The sequence below is a fragment of the Ailuropoda melanoleuca genome, chromosome 1, assembly GCF_002007445.2.
Source record: "Ailuropoda melanoleuca isolate Jingjing chromosome 1, ASM200744v2, whole genome shotgun sequence".
In the NCBI taxonomy this organism is placed as follows: domain Eukaryota; kingdom Metazoa; phylum Chordata; class Mammalia; order Carnivora; family Ursidae; genus Ailuropoda; species Ailuropoda melanoleuca.
The window spans coordinates 210,785,774-210,801,589 of NC_048218.1; the positions used below are offsets into that span (position 1 = coordinate 210,785,774).

At 36.3% G+C, this 15,816-nt stretch overlaps 1 protein-coding gene across 13 annotated transcripts in view; it reads right to left on the minus strand.

Annotated features, from left to right (window-relative positions):
- The window catches only part of LMBR1 (limb development membrane protein 1), a 178,047-nt gene that overhangs the window by 26,867 nt on the left and 135,364 nt on the right, over positions 1-15,816 (minus strand). For 12 of the 13 annotated variants that reach the window (XR_004619410.1, XM_034639997.1, XM_034639971.1 and 9 more), the window contains 3 exons: positions 15,734-15,807; positions 15,413-15,503; positions 14,083-14,149 (listed from right to left, as the gene is read on the minus strand). Coding sequence is in view for 12 of the 13 variants with exons in the window: in XM_034639997.1 (XP_034495888.1) it covers positions 14,083-14,149; positions 15,413-15,503; positions 15,734-15,807 (232 nt within the window). In the remaining variant the exon portion in view is untranslated. Of the gene's footprint in view, positions 1-5,287; positions 6,218-14,082; positions 14,150-15,412; positions 15,504-15,733; positions 15,808-15,816 lie in introns of those variants that run through there. The other variant, XM_034640020.1, reaches the window with a different exon arrangement.

The following is a 15,816-nucleotide window of genomic DNA, read 5'->3' on the forward strand; positions in this document are numbered from 1 at the left end:
AAAATATTATTATAATATAAAATAAATAAATAAAGATCACTCTGGACAACATATGCAGCTCTTCAATTCTGAAAATCTTCTATAAGACTGAACAGCAAGAAACTTTAAACAATCACTCCCCTAAACCTCCATCTGAGAGGTTTATGTCACAGTATTAAACTGTAAAATGTACTTTTTTGTTAAAAGCACCAACAGTTAAGAAAAAGTAACAATACTTAAAATTTTAACTTAACACTTATTGTACAAACATGTAATACTTCAAAATCTCTATTTCTGGAGAAATACATAAAAGGGTATTAAGGCAGCATATTTTTAAAATACTACTAACTTCTTTAGTTAGTAGTATTTTTTAGTTAGGAGTATTTTTTTAACTCAATTATCAAATGCTGTTATTTAACTCTCCTAGTCAAATACTGAAATGTTCACTCCCATCCCGAAGTCATTTCTTTAAAAGATAAGTAAAATACACACCAGGTAAAAAGCCGAGTTAAGCAGTGGCTAAGCACAGGCCATATTATCTGGATTATCTGTGAATAATGTGCACTAAGATGCAGCTGAAATGTTTTATGCATAATTCCTTGAATAAAGATCTTTTTCTATTCATACCTATACAAGAACCAAGATACAAAACCTCATTTATTGTAGCTGGTTACTCCACCTACAATATGAATCATGAGAATTTACCTTTACTAGCCCACCTGGGTTGTCTCTGATTTCTAGCAAGCATGCTCCTGTTCCTTACTAACAAGAATAAACTGAGAGTTTATAAAGCTTGACAGACTGAAGGGATCATTAAAGTAACTTTACCAATAACTTTACCAATAAACTTTACCAATAAACAAATAAACTCTACCAATAAACCAGATGTGCTGGCATCTCACACAAATGGCTGACATGATATCCAAGGCTTTAACGTAAGATTCCCAAAAAGAATACATACATCTTGTCATAAAAGATGAATTTATAAGTTAAATGTTCTCTGATAAAACACCAAGATTGGGGCGCCTGGGTGGCTCAGTCAGTTAAGCATCCGACTCCTGATTTCGCCTCAGGTCATGATCTCACTCAGGGTCATTGTTTAAAGCAAAAATGGAAACAATGTATGATAGGGTTTATAATGTGTACAAATAAAATGTGTGATAACAAGAGCAGGAGACTGGCAGGCTAAAAATGGAAGAACACTGTTGGAAGTACACTCATAGTATACTATACTAAGTGCTATGATTTTACATGAAGGGAGACTGTGATAACTTAAAAATCTATGCTATGAACCAGAGAGAAACTGTCCAAAAAATACCACAAACAGTTACAGATAATAGGCCAACAAAGAAGATAAAGTGGAATCATTTTTTTAATGCAGCTTATCCAGAAAAATGAAGATAAAGAGGAAAAAGGGAACAAAGAAGAGGTGGGAAAAAATAGATTTTAGCGAGGTAATAGATTCAAACATAATAATATCAGTAATCATACTCGAAGTAAATGGTCTAAACATCCAAATTCAAAAATGAAAATTAATAGACTGGATAAAAGAGCAAGACCTAACTCTACATTATCTGTAAGAAATGAACTATTTAAATATAAAGACACAAACAGGGTGAAAGTGCAAGAATGGAAAAAAGTATACTATGTAACCATAATCAAATGTCACGCAAAGTAGATTTTACAGCAAAGAATATTACCAAGGATAAAGAATGTCATCATCACTATCATAATTATAAAGGGGTCAATTCATCAAGAGAACAGCCCTAAATATTTATGAATCTAATACGAGAACTTCAAAATACATGAAGCAAAAACAGAAATGTAAGAATAAACAAATCCACAATCTTAGTAGATTTCAAAACTCTTCTCTCAATAATGGATAAAACAAATAGTTAGAAAATTAGTAAGGATACAAAGAACTTGAATAATGTTGTCAACTAAATTGACCTGACATTTATAGAACACTCTACCCACAAATAAAATACACCTTTTCAGGCACAAAGATATATGAGGATAGACCATGTTCTGGGCCATAAAGCAAGTCTCAATAAGTTCAAAATCATTCAAGTCATATAAAATATATTTCCTCCTCACCTCAATGGAATTAAATTAGAAATCACTAACAGACAAATTGCTCTGGAAAATTCCCAAATATGTGGAAACTAAATAACAGACTTCTAAATAATCCATGGTCAAAGACAAAATAAAAAAGGATACTGAACTGAATGAAAATGGAAACACTACAGATCAAAATTCAGGGGGGTAAAGCCAAAGCAGTGCTTAGAGAGAAACTCACAGTGCTAAGTGCCAATGTTAGAAAATAAAGAAGATCTCAAATCAGGGAACTTAGCTTCAATTTTAAGAAAGCAGAAAAATAAGAGAAAAATAAACACCAAAATAAGCAGAAGAAAGTAAATAATAGTGAATCAATAAAAGGAACATAGAAAAAGAATAGAGAAAAATTAATGAAACTAAAAACTGTTCCTTTGAGAAGATCAATAAAAATCAATAAACCTCTTGGGGCACCTGGGTGGCTCAGTCAGTTAAGCAGCTGACTCTTGATTTCGGCTCAGGTCATGATCTCCAGGTCATGGGACTGAGCCCTGCACTGGGCTCTGAGCTCAGTGGGGAGTCTGCTTGAGATGCTCTCTCTCACCCTCTCCCTTTGCCCTTCCCCTGACTCATGCATGCATGCATGTGTGCGTGCTCTCTAATAAAATAAATCTTTAAAAAAAATCAATATACCTCTAGCAATACTATTAAAGAAAAAAAAAGAAACAAATTACCAATATCACTATGAGTAGGTAATTAGCACTGCAGTGTACTGATGTATCTATCTATACTAGAGGGATAATAAAAGAACTTTATGCCAAAAAACCTGACAACACAGATGAAATAAACAAATTCTTTAAAACACATTAACAAACTCACTCAAGAAGAAATAAATAAGCTGAATAGTCCTCTATCTATAAAAGAAATTGAATTTGCTGTTAAAACCTTTCCACAAAGTAAATTCCAGGTCCAGATGGTTTCACTGATGAACTATATCAAACACTGAAGGGAAAAAAACCCCAATTCTATAAAAACTCATTGTCTTAGTCCATTAGGGCTGCTGTAACAGAATATCATAGACTGGGTGGCTTGTAAACAACAAACACCTACTTCTCACAGTTCTGCAGGCTAGGAGTCCAAGATCAAGGCTCCAGCACAGTTTGCGTCTGGTAAGGTTCCGCTCCCTGCTTCACAGACTGCTATCTTTTCACTATAACCTCACATGGCAGAAAGGGCAAGGGAGTGCTCTGGGGCCTCTTTCATAAGGTCACTGATCCCATCCATGACGGTGGTGCTTCATGACCTATCACCTCCTACAGGCCCCATCCTCCTCATACCATCACAGTGGGGATTAAGTTTCAACATACAAATTTTGGGGGGACACAAACATTTAGTGTATAGCATTCATCCAGCAAATTGAAGAGGAGGAAATACTTCTGGATACTTTCAATCAAGACAGCATTACTCACATAATCAAAGTCAGAAAAAAGTTATTAACAAGCAAAAAGAACTACAGATCTATGCACTCACAAATACAGATACAAAAATCCTAAGCAAAATGTTATCTAGTTAAACCCAGCAATGTTAAAAAAAAAAAAAAAAAGGATACTATGTCATGACCAAGTGGGGGCTATTCCAGGAATGCAAGATTGATTTAACAATCAAGAATCACTCAGTGTAATTCAGCACATTAATAATAGTCTAAAAAAGAAAGCCACATGATTATGTCAGTAGATTCAGAAAAAGCATTTGACAAAATCCAACATCCGTTCCCAATAAAAACTCCAGCAAACGAGAAAAGAAGGAAACCTCCTCAACCTGGTGAAAGGCATCTACCAAAATAAACAAGCAAAAAACCACCACAGCTATTATCAGTTAACAGTAAAGGACAGAATGCTTTCTTGCTATGGTGAGAAACAAGTTAAGAATGCCTGTTCTCACTACTGCTATTCAACATTGTCCTCGAAGCTCCAGATAGTGCTATAGACAAGAAAAATAAATTATAGCATCCATATTGGAGGAAAACGTTAAACTATCTTCATTCACAGACATCATCCTCATCAACAAAAATTCAACAAAATCTATAAAACAGATACTATTACTAATAAGTGAGTTTAGCAAGGTTGCAGAATAAAAGACCAATATACACAAATCAACTGTATCTCTATGTATCAGCCATGAACTATTACAAGAAATTAAATTTTTAAAGAAATACATTAGAACAGATTCAAATGTGCAAGACCTAAACAAAAAATGCAAACTTTGTAGAGACAAATTAAAGAACTAAGTAAGCATACAGTGTTCAGGGACTGAAAGACTCAATATTGTAAAGATCTTAATCCTCTCCAGTTTGTTCTACAGATTCAACACAATCCAAAACCCTCGCAGACATTTGTGTAGAAAATGACAAGCTAATTTAAAAAGCCACAGGGAATGCAAAGGACTTAGAATAACTAAAACCACTCTCAAAAAGAACAGACTTCACTGCCTGATCTCAAGTCTTACGCTCAGTCTACAGCAACCCAGACAGTGCAGTATTGATGTAAAGACAAACAGAGACATCAATGGAACAAAATAGAGTCCAGAAACAAACCCACACCCACACATACATGGACAACTGATTTTCCATGAAGTTTTCAAGGCCATTCAGTGGGAAAATGAATAGACTTTTCAAGCAGTGGTGCTAGAATAATTGGCTACCCATATGCAAAAAAAATGTATCTCAATTCATACCTCATACTATACACAGAAATTAACTCAAAACGGAGTTAATTTCTAGATCTAAGTACAAAACCTAAAACCTAAAAGTACAAAACTTCTAGAAGAAAACACAGGAGATAAATAAGTGATCTGGGGATAGAGAAAGATTCAGTATACTAATATAACACCAAAAGTACAATCCAAAAAGAAAACTTGGTAAATTTGACTTCATCAAGATTAAGGATGTCTGTCCTTTGAAAGACATTGTTAAAAGAATAAAAAGACGGGGCGCCTGGGTGGCACAGCGGTTAAGCGTCTGCCTTCGGCTCAGGGCGTGATCCCAGCGTTCTGGGATCGAGCCCCACATCAGACTCCTCTGCTATGAGCCTGCTTCTTCCTCTCCCGCTCCCCCTGCTTGTGTTCCCTCTCTCGCTGGCTGTCTCTATCTCTTTCAAATAAATAAATAAAATCTTTTAAAAAAATGTTTGAAGACTTTAAAAAAAAAAAGAATAAAAAGACAAGCCATCAAATGGGAAAAATATTTGCAGATCACATATCTTGATAAGGAACTTTTATCCAGAATATATAAACAGCACCCAAAACTCAAGAACGAGAAAATAATCCATTTTTAAAATGAGCCAAAGACCTGAAAAGATACTTCACCAGAGATATACAGACAGCAAATGAGCGTTCTAGTCATCCGGGAAATGCAAGGTAAGTCCACAAAGATATAGCACGACACACCTATTAGAAGGGCAAATATTAACTGATGGACTATACCAGTATTGGTGAAGATAGAGAGGGACCAGGATTCCCATACACTTGTTCTGAGAATGCAAAATGGATAAGCACTTTGGAACAGTCCGGCAGTTTCTTAAAAAATAAGCATACACCAGGCTTTCCATTTTCTAGTTAATACCCAAGAGAAATGAAAGCATATGCCCATATACAGACTTGGATGTGAATGTTCAAATTGTGGTCCACACATAAAATGAAACACTACTCAACAATAAAAAATGAACTACTGATACATGCAACAACCTGGGTGAATCTTTAAATACGCTGAGTGAAAAAAGTCAGACAAAAACAGTACATATTGTATGATTTCATTTATATAAAATTCCAGGAAACATGAACTAACCTATAGTTAGAAAAAGCAGGTCAGTGGTTGCCTGGGGATACAGGGTAGGGGTGTGATACAGTGGGAGAGGTGTGAGGGAAGAACTACAAAGGGCTAAAAGGAAACATTTTGAGGTGACAGGTATGTTCACTATCTTGATCGGTAATGGTTTCACAGGTGTACAAATAAGTCAAGACTTGTAAGTATGTGCCTGGGTGGCACAGCGGTTGAGCATCTGCCTTCGGCTCAGGGCGTGATCCCGGCGTTGTGGGATCGAGCCCCGCATCAGGCTCCTCCGCTATGAGCTTGCTTCTTCGTCTCCCACTCCCCCTGCTTGTGTTCCCTCTCTCACTGGCTGGCTCTCTGTCAAATAAATAAATAAAATCTTAAAAAAAAAAAAAACTTGTAAAAAAAACTTATCAACTATATACTTTAAATATGTATGGATTATGATATGTCAATTATACCTCAGTAAAGCTGTTAAAATACATCTATTAGTCTTCAGACTATATACACCCCGTTAGCATGCATGCCTATATTAGTTTATGGCTGTGGCAATTAGGTTTAATTAGAAGTTCTGTATTTCTGTATTTGGTCTTGCATTATAAGTTAAATTTTTATAGTATTTTTCAGTCCCTGTCATATTCCTACAGTATACTGTGTACAGTATACTGAAGGAGTTACAAAGTAAGTACGTAAGGTATTTATTCCCTTCACGGAATTGTCTTCACGTCCTAAGAAGCGAAGACTTTCAATAACATATTTCACATTTTCATATATATTTCCAGCAAAACTAAATGTCTGTGCAGTTAAGTAAAATGGGAAACTAAGAAGCATGAATTCCCACAGATGTACTGAAAGCTGCATGCAGACAGACCAACCCTTTCCTCAAGGAACTCACAGTTTTATGGAGGGAAGAGAAAAGTGAGCATTTAGAACACAACACGCTCAGTGATGAGGCAGATGTGTGGAGAATGAAGGGCGATGGGAGAGCACACAGGAGGGATGTCTAAAGGGCGGAGACTCAGGGAAAACTTTCTCTATGGAGTTAATGGCTGAGTCAAGTCTTGAATGGCATTGTGCCAGGGAATGGGGGGTGAACAAAATCACTCATGTCAGATGAAGTCACATCTTTGGAGGCATGCAAAGTAGAGCAGTACTTTGTTCCCACCCAGTACACCCAAAGAACACCGTTACTATTAATCATGGTTCAAAGCAGGTGAGGCTCAGAGCGGCAGGAAATGAAGCTGGACATACGAGCAGGGGTTAGGTTTAAAGGACCTCCTGTGCCACCTTAATGAGACAGAACCTTATTCCAATGGCAAAAGTCTCTGAAGCATAGAAAGCAGGGGAGTGACAGGATTACATTTTCCTTGTAAGAGAAGGGGATGGGGTGCTAAACTAGCCATTAAATCATGAGAAGACTTTGCATGGAGAGGAGGGGGATGGAAGGTGCTCCTGGTTAGGTCCTACCTATACTAGAAAGGCCCCTGCTCTCTGCCCCGCTTCCTCTATCAAGCGCCTATCACCAGGGTAACAAACAGAGAACACTCAAAGGCAGACTCACAGTCATAAAAATAGGTAGACCTCAGAATCAGTTAGATTACCACACCAAGGAAACAGAGGACAGAGCAAATATTTACTGTCTACTATGTTACTGTGTAAGGGTCTTTAAAAAAATAATAGTTTATTAAGATGAAATTCACATATCATAAAATTAATGGTTTCAAAGAAAACAATCCAGTGCACTGAGTACACTCACAATGTTGTGTAAATCTACCTAGTTCCAAAACTCTTTCATCACCCCAAAGTGAAACCCCAGACCCACTAAGAAGTTTCTACCCACAACCCCTCCCCCCAATCCCTGGCAACCACTAACCTATTTTCTCTCTCTGTCAAGTTCCCTACTCAGGACATTTCATATAAATGGAATATTACAACGTGTGGCTTTTGTGCCTGACTTATTTCACTTAGGATCATGTTTTCAAGGTTCATCCATGTTGTGTCAGTGTCAGAACACCATTCTTCCTTTTTTTTATTTGTGGTAAAACACACACAACACAGAATTTACCATCTGAACTATTTTTAAGTGTGCAGTAAAACACATTCGCGCTACTGTACAACTAACCTAAGGAACTTCTATCCTGCAGACCTGAAGCTGCAGCCATTAAAGAGCAGGTCCCCCTTTTCCTCTTCCCCCTCTGCCCCAGACCCTGGCAACCACCACTCCCCCTTCTGTCTCTGTGGTTTAGATGACCATGGGACCCTCATGTAAGGAGAAATCACACAGTATTTGCTTTTTTGTGACTGGCTTATTTCACTTAGACTTCATTCCTTTTTATGGCTGAATAATATTCCCCTGTATGTACTGGACCACAATTTGTTTATGCATTTATCTGTGGATGAACTCTTGGGTTGTTTCTATCTTTTGGTTATTATTATAAGGGTCTTTTAAAATGATAAAACTAAAATACTTGGTCAAACAAGCTTGAAACATGGAAATAAAGACAATCAGGATGGACACAAGACACCTGATTTCTTGGTTCACCTATTCCAAGACCACAGTCCACATTCAACGCAGGGCATCCACTGACACCACAAATACTTATTAACTAGATGCTGGAAGGGATAAAAAGATGCATAAAATATGGTCTTGTCCTTTATGAGAATGTAAAGTTTCTTGACAAAGCCAGTAGATGCAGGTATGTATAACACAAGGCTGAATGCCTAAGAATTCGAGAGCTTCATGTGTGACCAGCCTGTGACCTGGCCTTAGAGGATGGGGAGGAACTGGACAAGTAGACAGGTGAGGAGAGAGGTGGGAGCAATGTGAACCAAAGCTCAGAGAGGGCAAGTGTGTTTGCAAATATCAAACCAATTTTAGTCACAACTATTTACATGGTACAAATTTATTTTGTCCTAATATGAAGGCAACTTATTTAGTAGGCCAGATGAACTAGACTATGTGAATTTAAAAAAACTAAAAGCCAGTGAATGGGAATGAAAATCACTGTCCAAGAAGCACCTAAGTTCTGATTTTCAAATAGGTGAATAGTTTAAGCTCCCCGAAAACTGGACAGGAACTGTCTACTCTCTTCCTGAAGAAAATATCCAGAGATGGAGCCTCCACAGTGTCCCTCAATAACACTTCCTGACCTGGAAAAGCAAATACTTCTTCAGTTCATTCCGTCTGGTGTCACTTCTTACTCTATTCTCCTCAAAGAAAAGAACACCTGTTTAGAATCTACTTCATGAACATTCCCTAATAATAAAGTATTTAAAATAAAATCATAAAACTCAGCTCTCTGCTTGGATTTTACAGGAGTCTGATTCTTTTCACTTCTTTGTAAGGGAAATGGGAAGGAAGAGGCAAAGTGAGAAATATTAACAAGACGAAACTGAGCATCGCCATTAGGCGTCAGCATGAAGAAGCAGAGGCCTCTAACGTCATCTCAGGTTCCTGCCTTGGCCTGCTAGACAGAAAGTGGCCGCGGACTGAAGGGAAATACGGAGGAGGGGGGGAGGGAGGGAAAGAAGGAGGGAGAGACAGAGAGAGACACACACACCAAGCGTGGGTCCTGCTGTAGAAATGACCAGTGTGGGATGGCACCCACATGGAGTACAGAGTTGGGATTATCTGCTCTTCGCTCAGGGGTACGTGCTGGGTTGGGGGTTTGGGTTTGGGGACAAGTGTACAGGTACAGCTGAGGAGCAGTAAAAGAGAGAGCTAAGAATGGCCAAAGGAGAAGAAGGAAACAGGGGAATGGGGACGAGAAATAAAGAAAAAAGAGATATGGGAAGTGGGATTACAAACAGCAAATGCCATGGCACAATTAAGACAAAAACAGAATCCACAAGATCAGATAATTAAGAGGTCACTGGTAACCTGAGCAAAAAGAGATAATTAAGTATTTGGAGTTTGAAAATCACTTTCAGATGACTGAGTTCCAGTACAGGAGATGATTTCAACTCCTGCTGGACAGCACACTGAGGTCTGGAGGCAACAGAAGGAACAAAAACAATGACCAGAGTCAGCATCCTGGTAACCCCAGGTGAGGATTTCACATTTCCTGCAGAGACACCAGGTATGTCTACATATGCACAGAAGAAGAGGTGAAGACCTGGACATTCTGAAAATGGGACTGGGAGTAAAACTGGTGGTCACAAGGAATTGTAGCCTGATCTCTAATTTTAGTATTCTTTATAAGGAGAATTTATTCATGTCTATACTTATAGAATTAATTAAAATTAATTTTAAAATAAAATCTCCTACAAATAAAGACATAATACACTCACTGATCTCAGAACTGATTGTGTGCAGATGTGCTATAAAGTACTCTCAGCCAGGCTAACGCCTTTTTTCTTAGTACAAAGTAGACCCTTATTTTAGCTTACTGTCTGGTTTTTAATTGTAACATTTTAAGGATTACATCTTAAGCCGCTTTCTAGCTAAATTATCCTAACTAGTAATTATTTTCATATAAAAATATTTCATAACAAACTAAAATTTAAAATATTTGAATGTTTGTCAACAGATGGCTATATTATTTAGGTAATGTGTAGCCAACGTGACTTTTTCTCAGACAGGATTATGTTCCCTGAAACGAGAGTGGCACCAGAAGAATACAACAAGTAGAAAATGGGAATAAAGAGCATTTAGGGATTGAGCATTAGTCTCTTAACTCTTTAATGCATCTGACACAGAATACTTTCTCTTTATTGATAGATATTATAACTAGATATAGATTTATTGTTCACATATAAGAACAGCAATCAACCAAAAGACAATTAGTGCACTCTCTCTGCAATATAACTGAATGTAAGTAAGTCATATACAAATTTTTTGCTGAGAAATTTTTATTTTTATATCAAACTCATAGTTAGGAATACATGTTATGATTTATATTCTATTTTGCACTTGTCATTTCTAAACATCATTCACTTTTGTTTTACACTAAGAATTGGAAAGAACTGGCCCAAGGTAAAGATTAATAGTATATTTGTGAAACCCCAAATCAAGACTTCTCCAAGATGGACCAGTTTTTAAACAGGTTCCCTTCATCAAGGAATGAAAGAGTAATTCACTTTATCTCCTACAAGATGAGGGACTAGATAGGACCCAGATAAGAAGTATATGGAAATACTAAAAAAAAAATTCAAGGTGATTCAAAGGGGTAAATATTCTTAATATCATAAGTATATTTTCTTTTAAAACTCTGCATTTGGGCCTTGTATAATTTACAAGTTACAGAAAGAGCTTCAAGATAACAGAACTATCAAAATAATTTTAAAAAAAATTAATGACAGTATTGCAAGGTCTGTTGGTAGCATTTGAGAAAAATTTTCCCTGGTAAAGGAGATTGCAAGTAACAATTGGAAAAAAGGTCCATCTCTCAGATTAAGCATAATAAAGAGCATGTCAGCAATCCTACAAAATCCTTCTTACAGAATTCATTGTTGCTTTTAAAATATTTGATTACAGAAAAGTTTGGGCATCTACAGAGAGTTCCTTAGGCTTGGTCCTGTTCTGTTTTCACCTTGTTTGCCAGCCACCTCCTCCAGTCAGGGTCAAAGCAAACAGTAAACTGTTCACTGCACATACGGACATCAAGTCCCCCAAAATGTTGGATTCTTCAAAACTTAAGTCTAAATAGGCAGCAAAGCAATGTTTTGGAAATCATATACACTGACATGGCATTACTTTTAAAGGACTTTAAAGAGTTCAAATAAGAAATGTTAAGCTCAGATTCTTTGTGTTTCCAATAGACAACAAAACCATCATTTATATTTATTATATTTAGCTAAAAACACATGGTCAAAATCGTCCTCACGACTTAATTCTTAGTTGTCAAGTGATATGCTTATAAAATCTACTCTGTGGCAATTTTGCAATTAGTACACATTTTTCCATATTCAAATATAAGAAGCTCATCAAAGGAATTCTTTAATGAATGTGTCCTATCACACCAGGCACTGAACTCTAAAGCTAGAGTTTAATGATGCCTCCGTTGCACTAACACCACCAGCTAGCAAATTAAAAAAACCAAAAACCAAAAAACTCATATACACTATCATTTTTGAAGCAAAAATATCACCAAATCATTTTACACAGGATTCAATGTATTTTCAATTTATAATTAAAGTAAAAACTATCACTGATAAATTGTTGAAATAAGAGAAAAGCTGCTCATATACAGCTAACGTTGGATTTTCCTTGCTATTTCATGTCTCATTTCACTATAAGGGACGGGGTGCTGCTAGTGGGATTCCCAGGGGCAGATGAGAGCATCCTAAGGGTCAGGCTTTGCTCAGGAGATGCAAAGAGAAAAAGTAAAAACTTTCGCAGCTTGGAATGTGGTTGTGAAACACATCCTCTATTCTAGGCTTATGAGCTTTTCAGCTGGTAAATCAAAATCCTGTTATACACCAGGATAACATTCATGACAATTCTCCACATTTTATCTTCTTAAAAATCAAAGGCTCGGTCCTAAAGGGTTAATAGAGGAATTACAAAGTAACTCTCTAGTTTGCATTTCCCATAATACTAAAATAAAGCTGCTTCTTTTAGTCCAGAAATTTGCTTTTTTAATACTGTGAAAAGCCTCCGTGAATCTGTTTAACGTATTTACTTCTTTTCATCTATTCAGTGCCACTGGGCATAACCTGTAATGCAGTGCGTGCTGATATTTTGCAAAGCGCCACATGACTCACTGTACCCTAATGCGCTCCATTAATCCTGTTTGGACAGCTGGGTCCAGGCGTTTGTTAGCTGCATTCTAATTGTCCCATCTTTCTTTTTCTTCTTTTTAGTTATCTCTATGGCAAACTATTCAGGAATTTAATTTGTTGATCTTCAAAAAGCAAATTTTGCCATTAATTTGTTTTCTTTGTATTAAAAGTATACCTACCGTGCAATTTTCTACCATAAAATTAGTATATATCACTATTAACAATTAATCTTAAATAACAGATCACAGTGAGTTTTATAAATGACTAAATGGTAGGGTGGCTATAATATCACAGAAATTACTGTTGGACGGTCATAATACAAATGATATCACTCAGTTACAAATGAAGTTACTAACGGGCATACTTTTGGCATTTTCAAGATTAGCACACCATAAGCAGATGTCAAAACAATAACAACTCCTATAAAGCAAACACAAAAGAAGTAAGACCACTAACTAAATAAGCTTTGTATTAGTCTGTGGAACAGTGGTCCCTTTACATTTATACTTAGATTTCACTTTAAAACGAAATTCTTGGTAAGCACTGCACAGATAACCATAAAGCCTCTATTTCCCTCTTGCAGCCCGCCTCCCTGCTGGCCAGGAGTCTTGAATCAACAACAGAGGCAAGAGAAGAGGTAAACAAAAGCAACTCAAAGCGACTAGTAATTTTTGTTATGAGCAAGTTGCCGATGTTGAATGATGGGATTCTTCTAATCACTTGTGAACGCTCTTAAGTGGAAACCTAAGTCCAGAAAACCAAACAGAACTGCCTAACGGAAACTTTTGTCTGAAATAATATTTAGCCAAGAAGTGAGATCACAGCCTGCAACTTGCTTTATAAAAGATAAGAAGGCCAGGTGAAGAACTGTTCAACTATTTCAATGACAATGTAGAAATATATTACTTTTAAAAGATGATCAAAGTTCCTGTAAATCAAAAAATTAAGAAAACTATATAAATGACAGGCAAGAAAAAAATTAAACTACAGGACGTCCTTGAAATCAGCACATGCTCGTAAAGACCTCACTATTTTCAAGTCTATTTCATGGACATGAAGCAGCTTAAAATAAGTTTTATACATTTACAATTTTTTAAACCACATGCTAAATTATAAGTTTTAAAAAACATTTCTTATAAAAACTTAGTTTTATACTTTCTAGACAGTAAACATTTTTTTTTAATACCACAATTTTCTCACCAGAGAACTCAAAAGCTTAACTAGTCAGTGGAAAAAACTGTCCACTGTTTGGAGAAGGAACATTTTTAAGTACTTAAAAAACTATTGGTCTTTAGTTGATAAAAGTACTTGTTTTGGTATGGTTCTCTACATTAAATGAAGTACAGAAATAAAGTTATAAAATAATGTGAAAGGAAATATTATATTTCAAAGGATGATCTTTTTGAAAAAGTGCAGAAACTAAAAGTCAAGGCAGAAGTTTAAGAAAGATATGTTAACAAGGTATGGACTTTGAACGGACATTTCTCCTGCAAACTTACCCAGTGTTCTTGACATCACAGGCAGTGCAGAGCTCAAGACCAAGATGGACACACAATTCCCAATGATCTGTGTGGGGATCACAAAGAATACTGGGCAGACAGCGGAATGATAAATGCAGTCAACCTACTCACATTCTGGGGACTTAGCTGCACATTCTACTTACCTTGTACTACCGTACTGTGCTTTGCTAACTTCTTAATGATATTACTCAATAGAGAATTTAAAGAGAGTAAGAAACGTTTTCTACAAATATTTAAAGTTCCATCTGTAAGGTTCTAGAAGATATTTACAGTAGCTGGCACAAATATGAAGTTTTAGAACATTTAAATTACACCTCAAACAACGCATTTTACATTACTGATCGAGGCTGCCCATTTTAAAAAGGTTTGCCTGTCAAGTAAAATAGAATGAATACATTTAATACTTCTGACCGTATTTTAAAGCCAGACTACTGCTCAAGGTATCTGCTACTTCAAGTATGTTCAACTGTTATAAGATTTAATACCGAAAAGCTAGAAATCTAAAACCCCTGAATTCTAATAATTCATTTCCAATGTATCCTATGCTTATTCTTTCATATTAAATAAAAGGAGCTGAAAATACTGAATAATGCTGATGATCACTTCAACTAGATGCTGAGTATCTCAACAAGTCATAGCATTCTATAGATAGGTAAATAAAGTACATAAAATAACTTTTCCCTTTTAAAACAGGCTGAAAATCTGTGATATATAATAAAAAGAAAAGAAACCAGCAGCTCTTATTACTTATTCTTCATGGTCAGCCTGTGGGAATATTTTAAAAAGATGCAGTCACTATATAAGGTAACAGTCTTTGTTATTCCAAAGCCAATGACACATTGTAGGAAGTCAAATTAGCCTCAGACTACAAAATGTTTCTGAATAGAACTCTTCCGTCTTGCTTTAATTATTCAAATTTGAAATACTTTGTCTCTACTACTTGTAGCAAGTAAGTTCTTCAGATTTCAAACAAGCTCCCTGAAGTACAGTTTGCACAATCAAAGTTACTCATTAGCAATACGTTTTCTTTAGAGGAGAAAGAGTCCTTTCAGTAGTTTTCTGTAGCTGGTTAACAAGCTCTGCGGTTCTATGCATTTACAAGTGAATGGATGCCATCCAAATTAAACAGAGCAGCACATCCTTTTCCCACTCATTTCAGCATTTTGAAAATCTTTCAGTTCGTGTTTATGCAATTTACAAACAAATACCTATCACTGCAAATGAACCATTCAGGGCGATTACAAAATAAAACAGTTCATTTGCCTTGGAACATAAAAGGGAGGCGCAGCCACCTAAAACTTTATCTTACCTTTGTCATAGTTGTGTCATCCTTCTTGGGAATAAAATTTCCAAAAAATCGGAGGCTATAGAAACCGACAACAGAGGACACCATGAGATAGCTGTGAGAATCAAGGAAAAAACTCTCCTAAGAATGCAAGTTTCCTTAAGTTCTCAGTAGTCTCCAGAAACTCTTAAGGTCCAAAGGAAAAACAAAACACAAAGCCACTTGGCATGCTTGAGGAAGACTGACTTGTTTTTCCCTTTTAGACAAGTGTCTTAGTAAATTACCACTGTCCCAGAAAACTAAACAGAAAATTTGTTAAACAATGTTTAGTTAAAGAAAGGATACAAAATCAAAATGATTTCAAGTGCAGCTCCCACAAAACCAAAAGCAGAAAGAGAAGCATTTCCTATTCCAGGACCCTGGGGGAA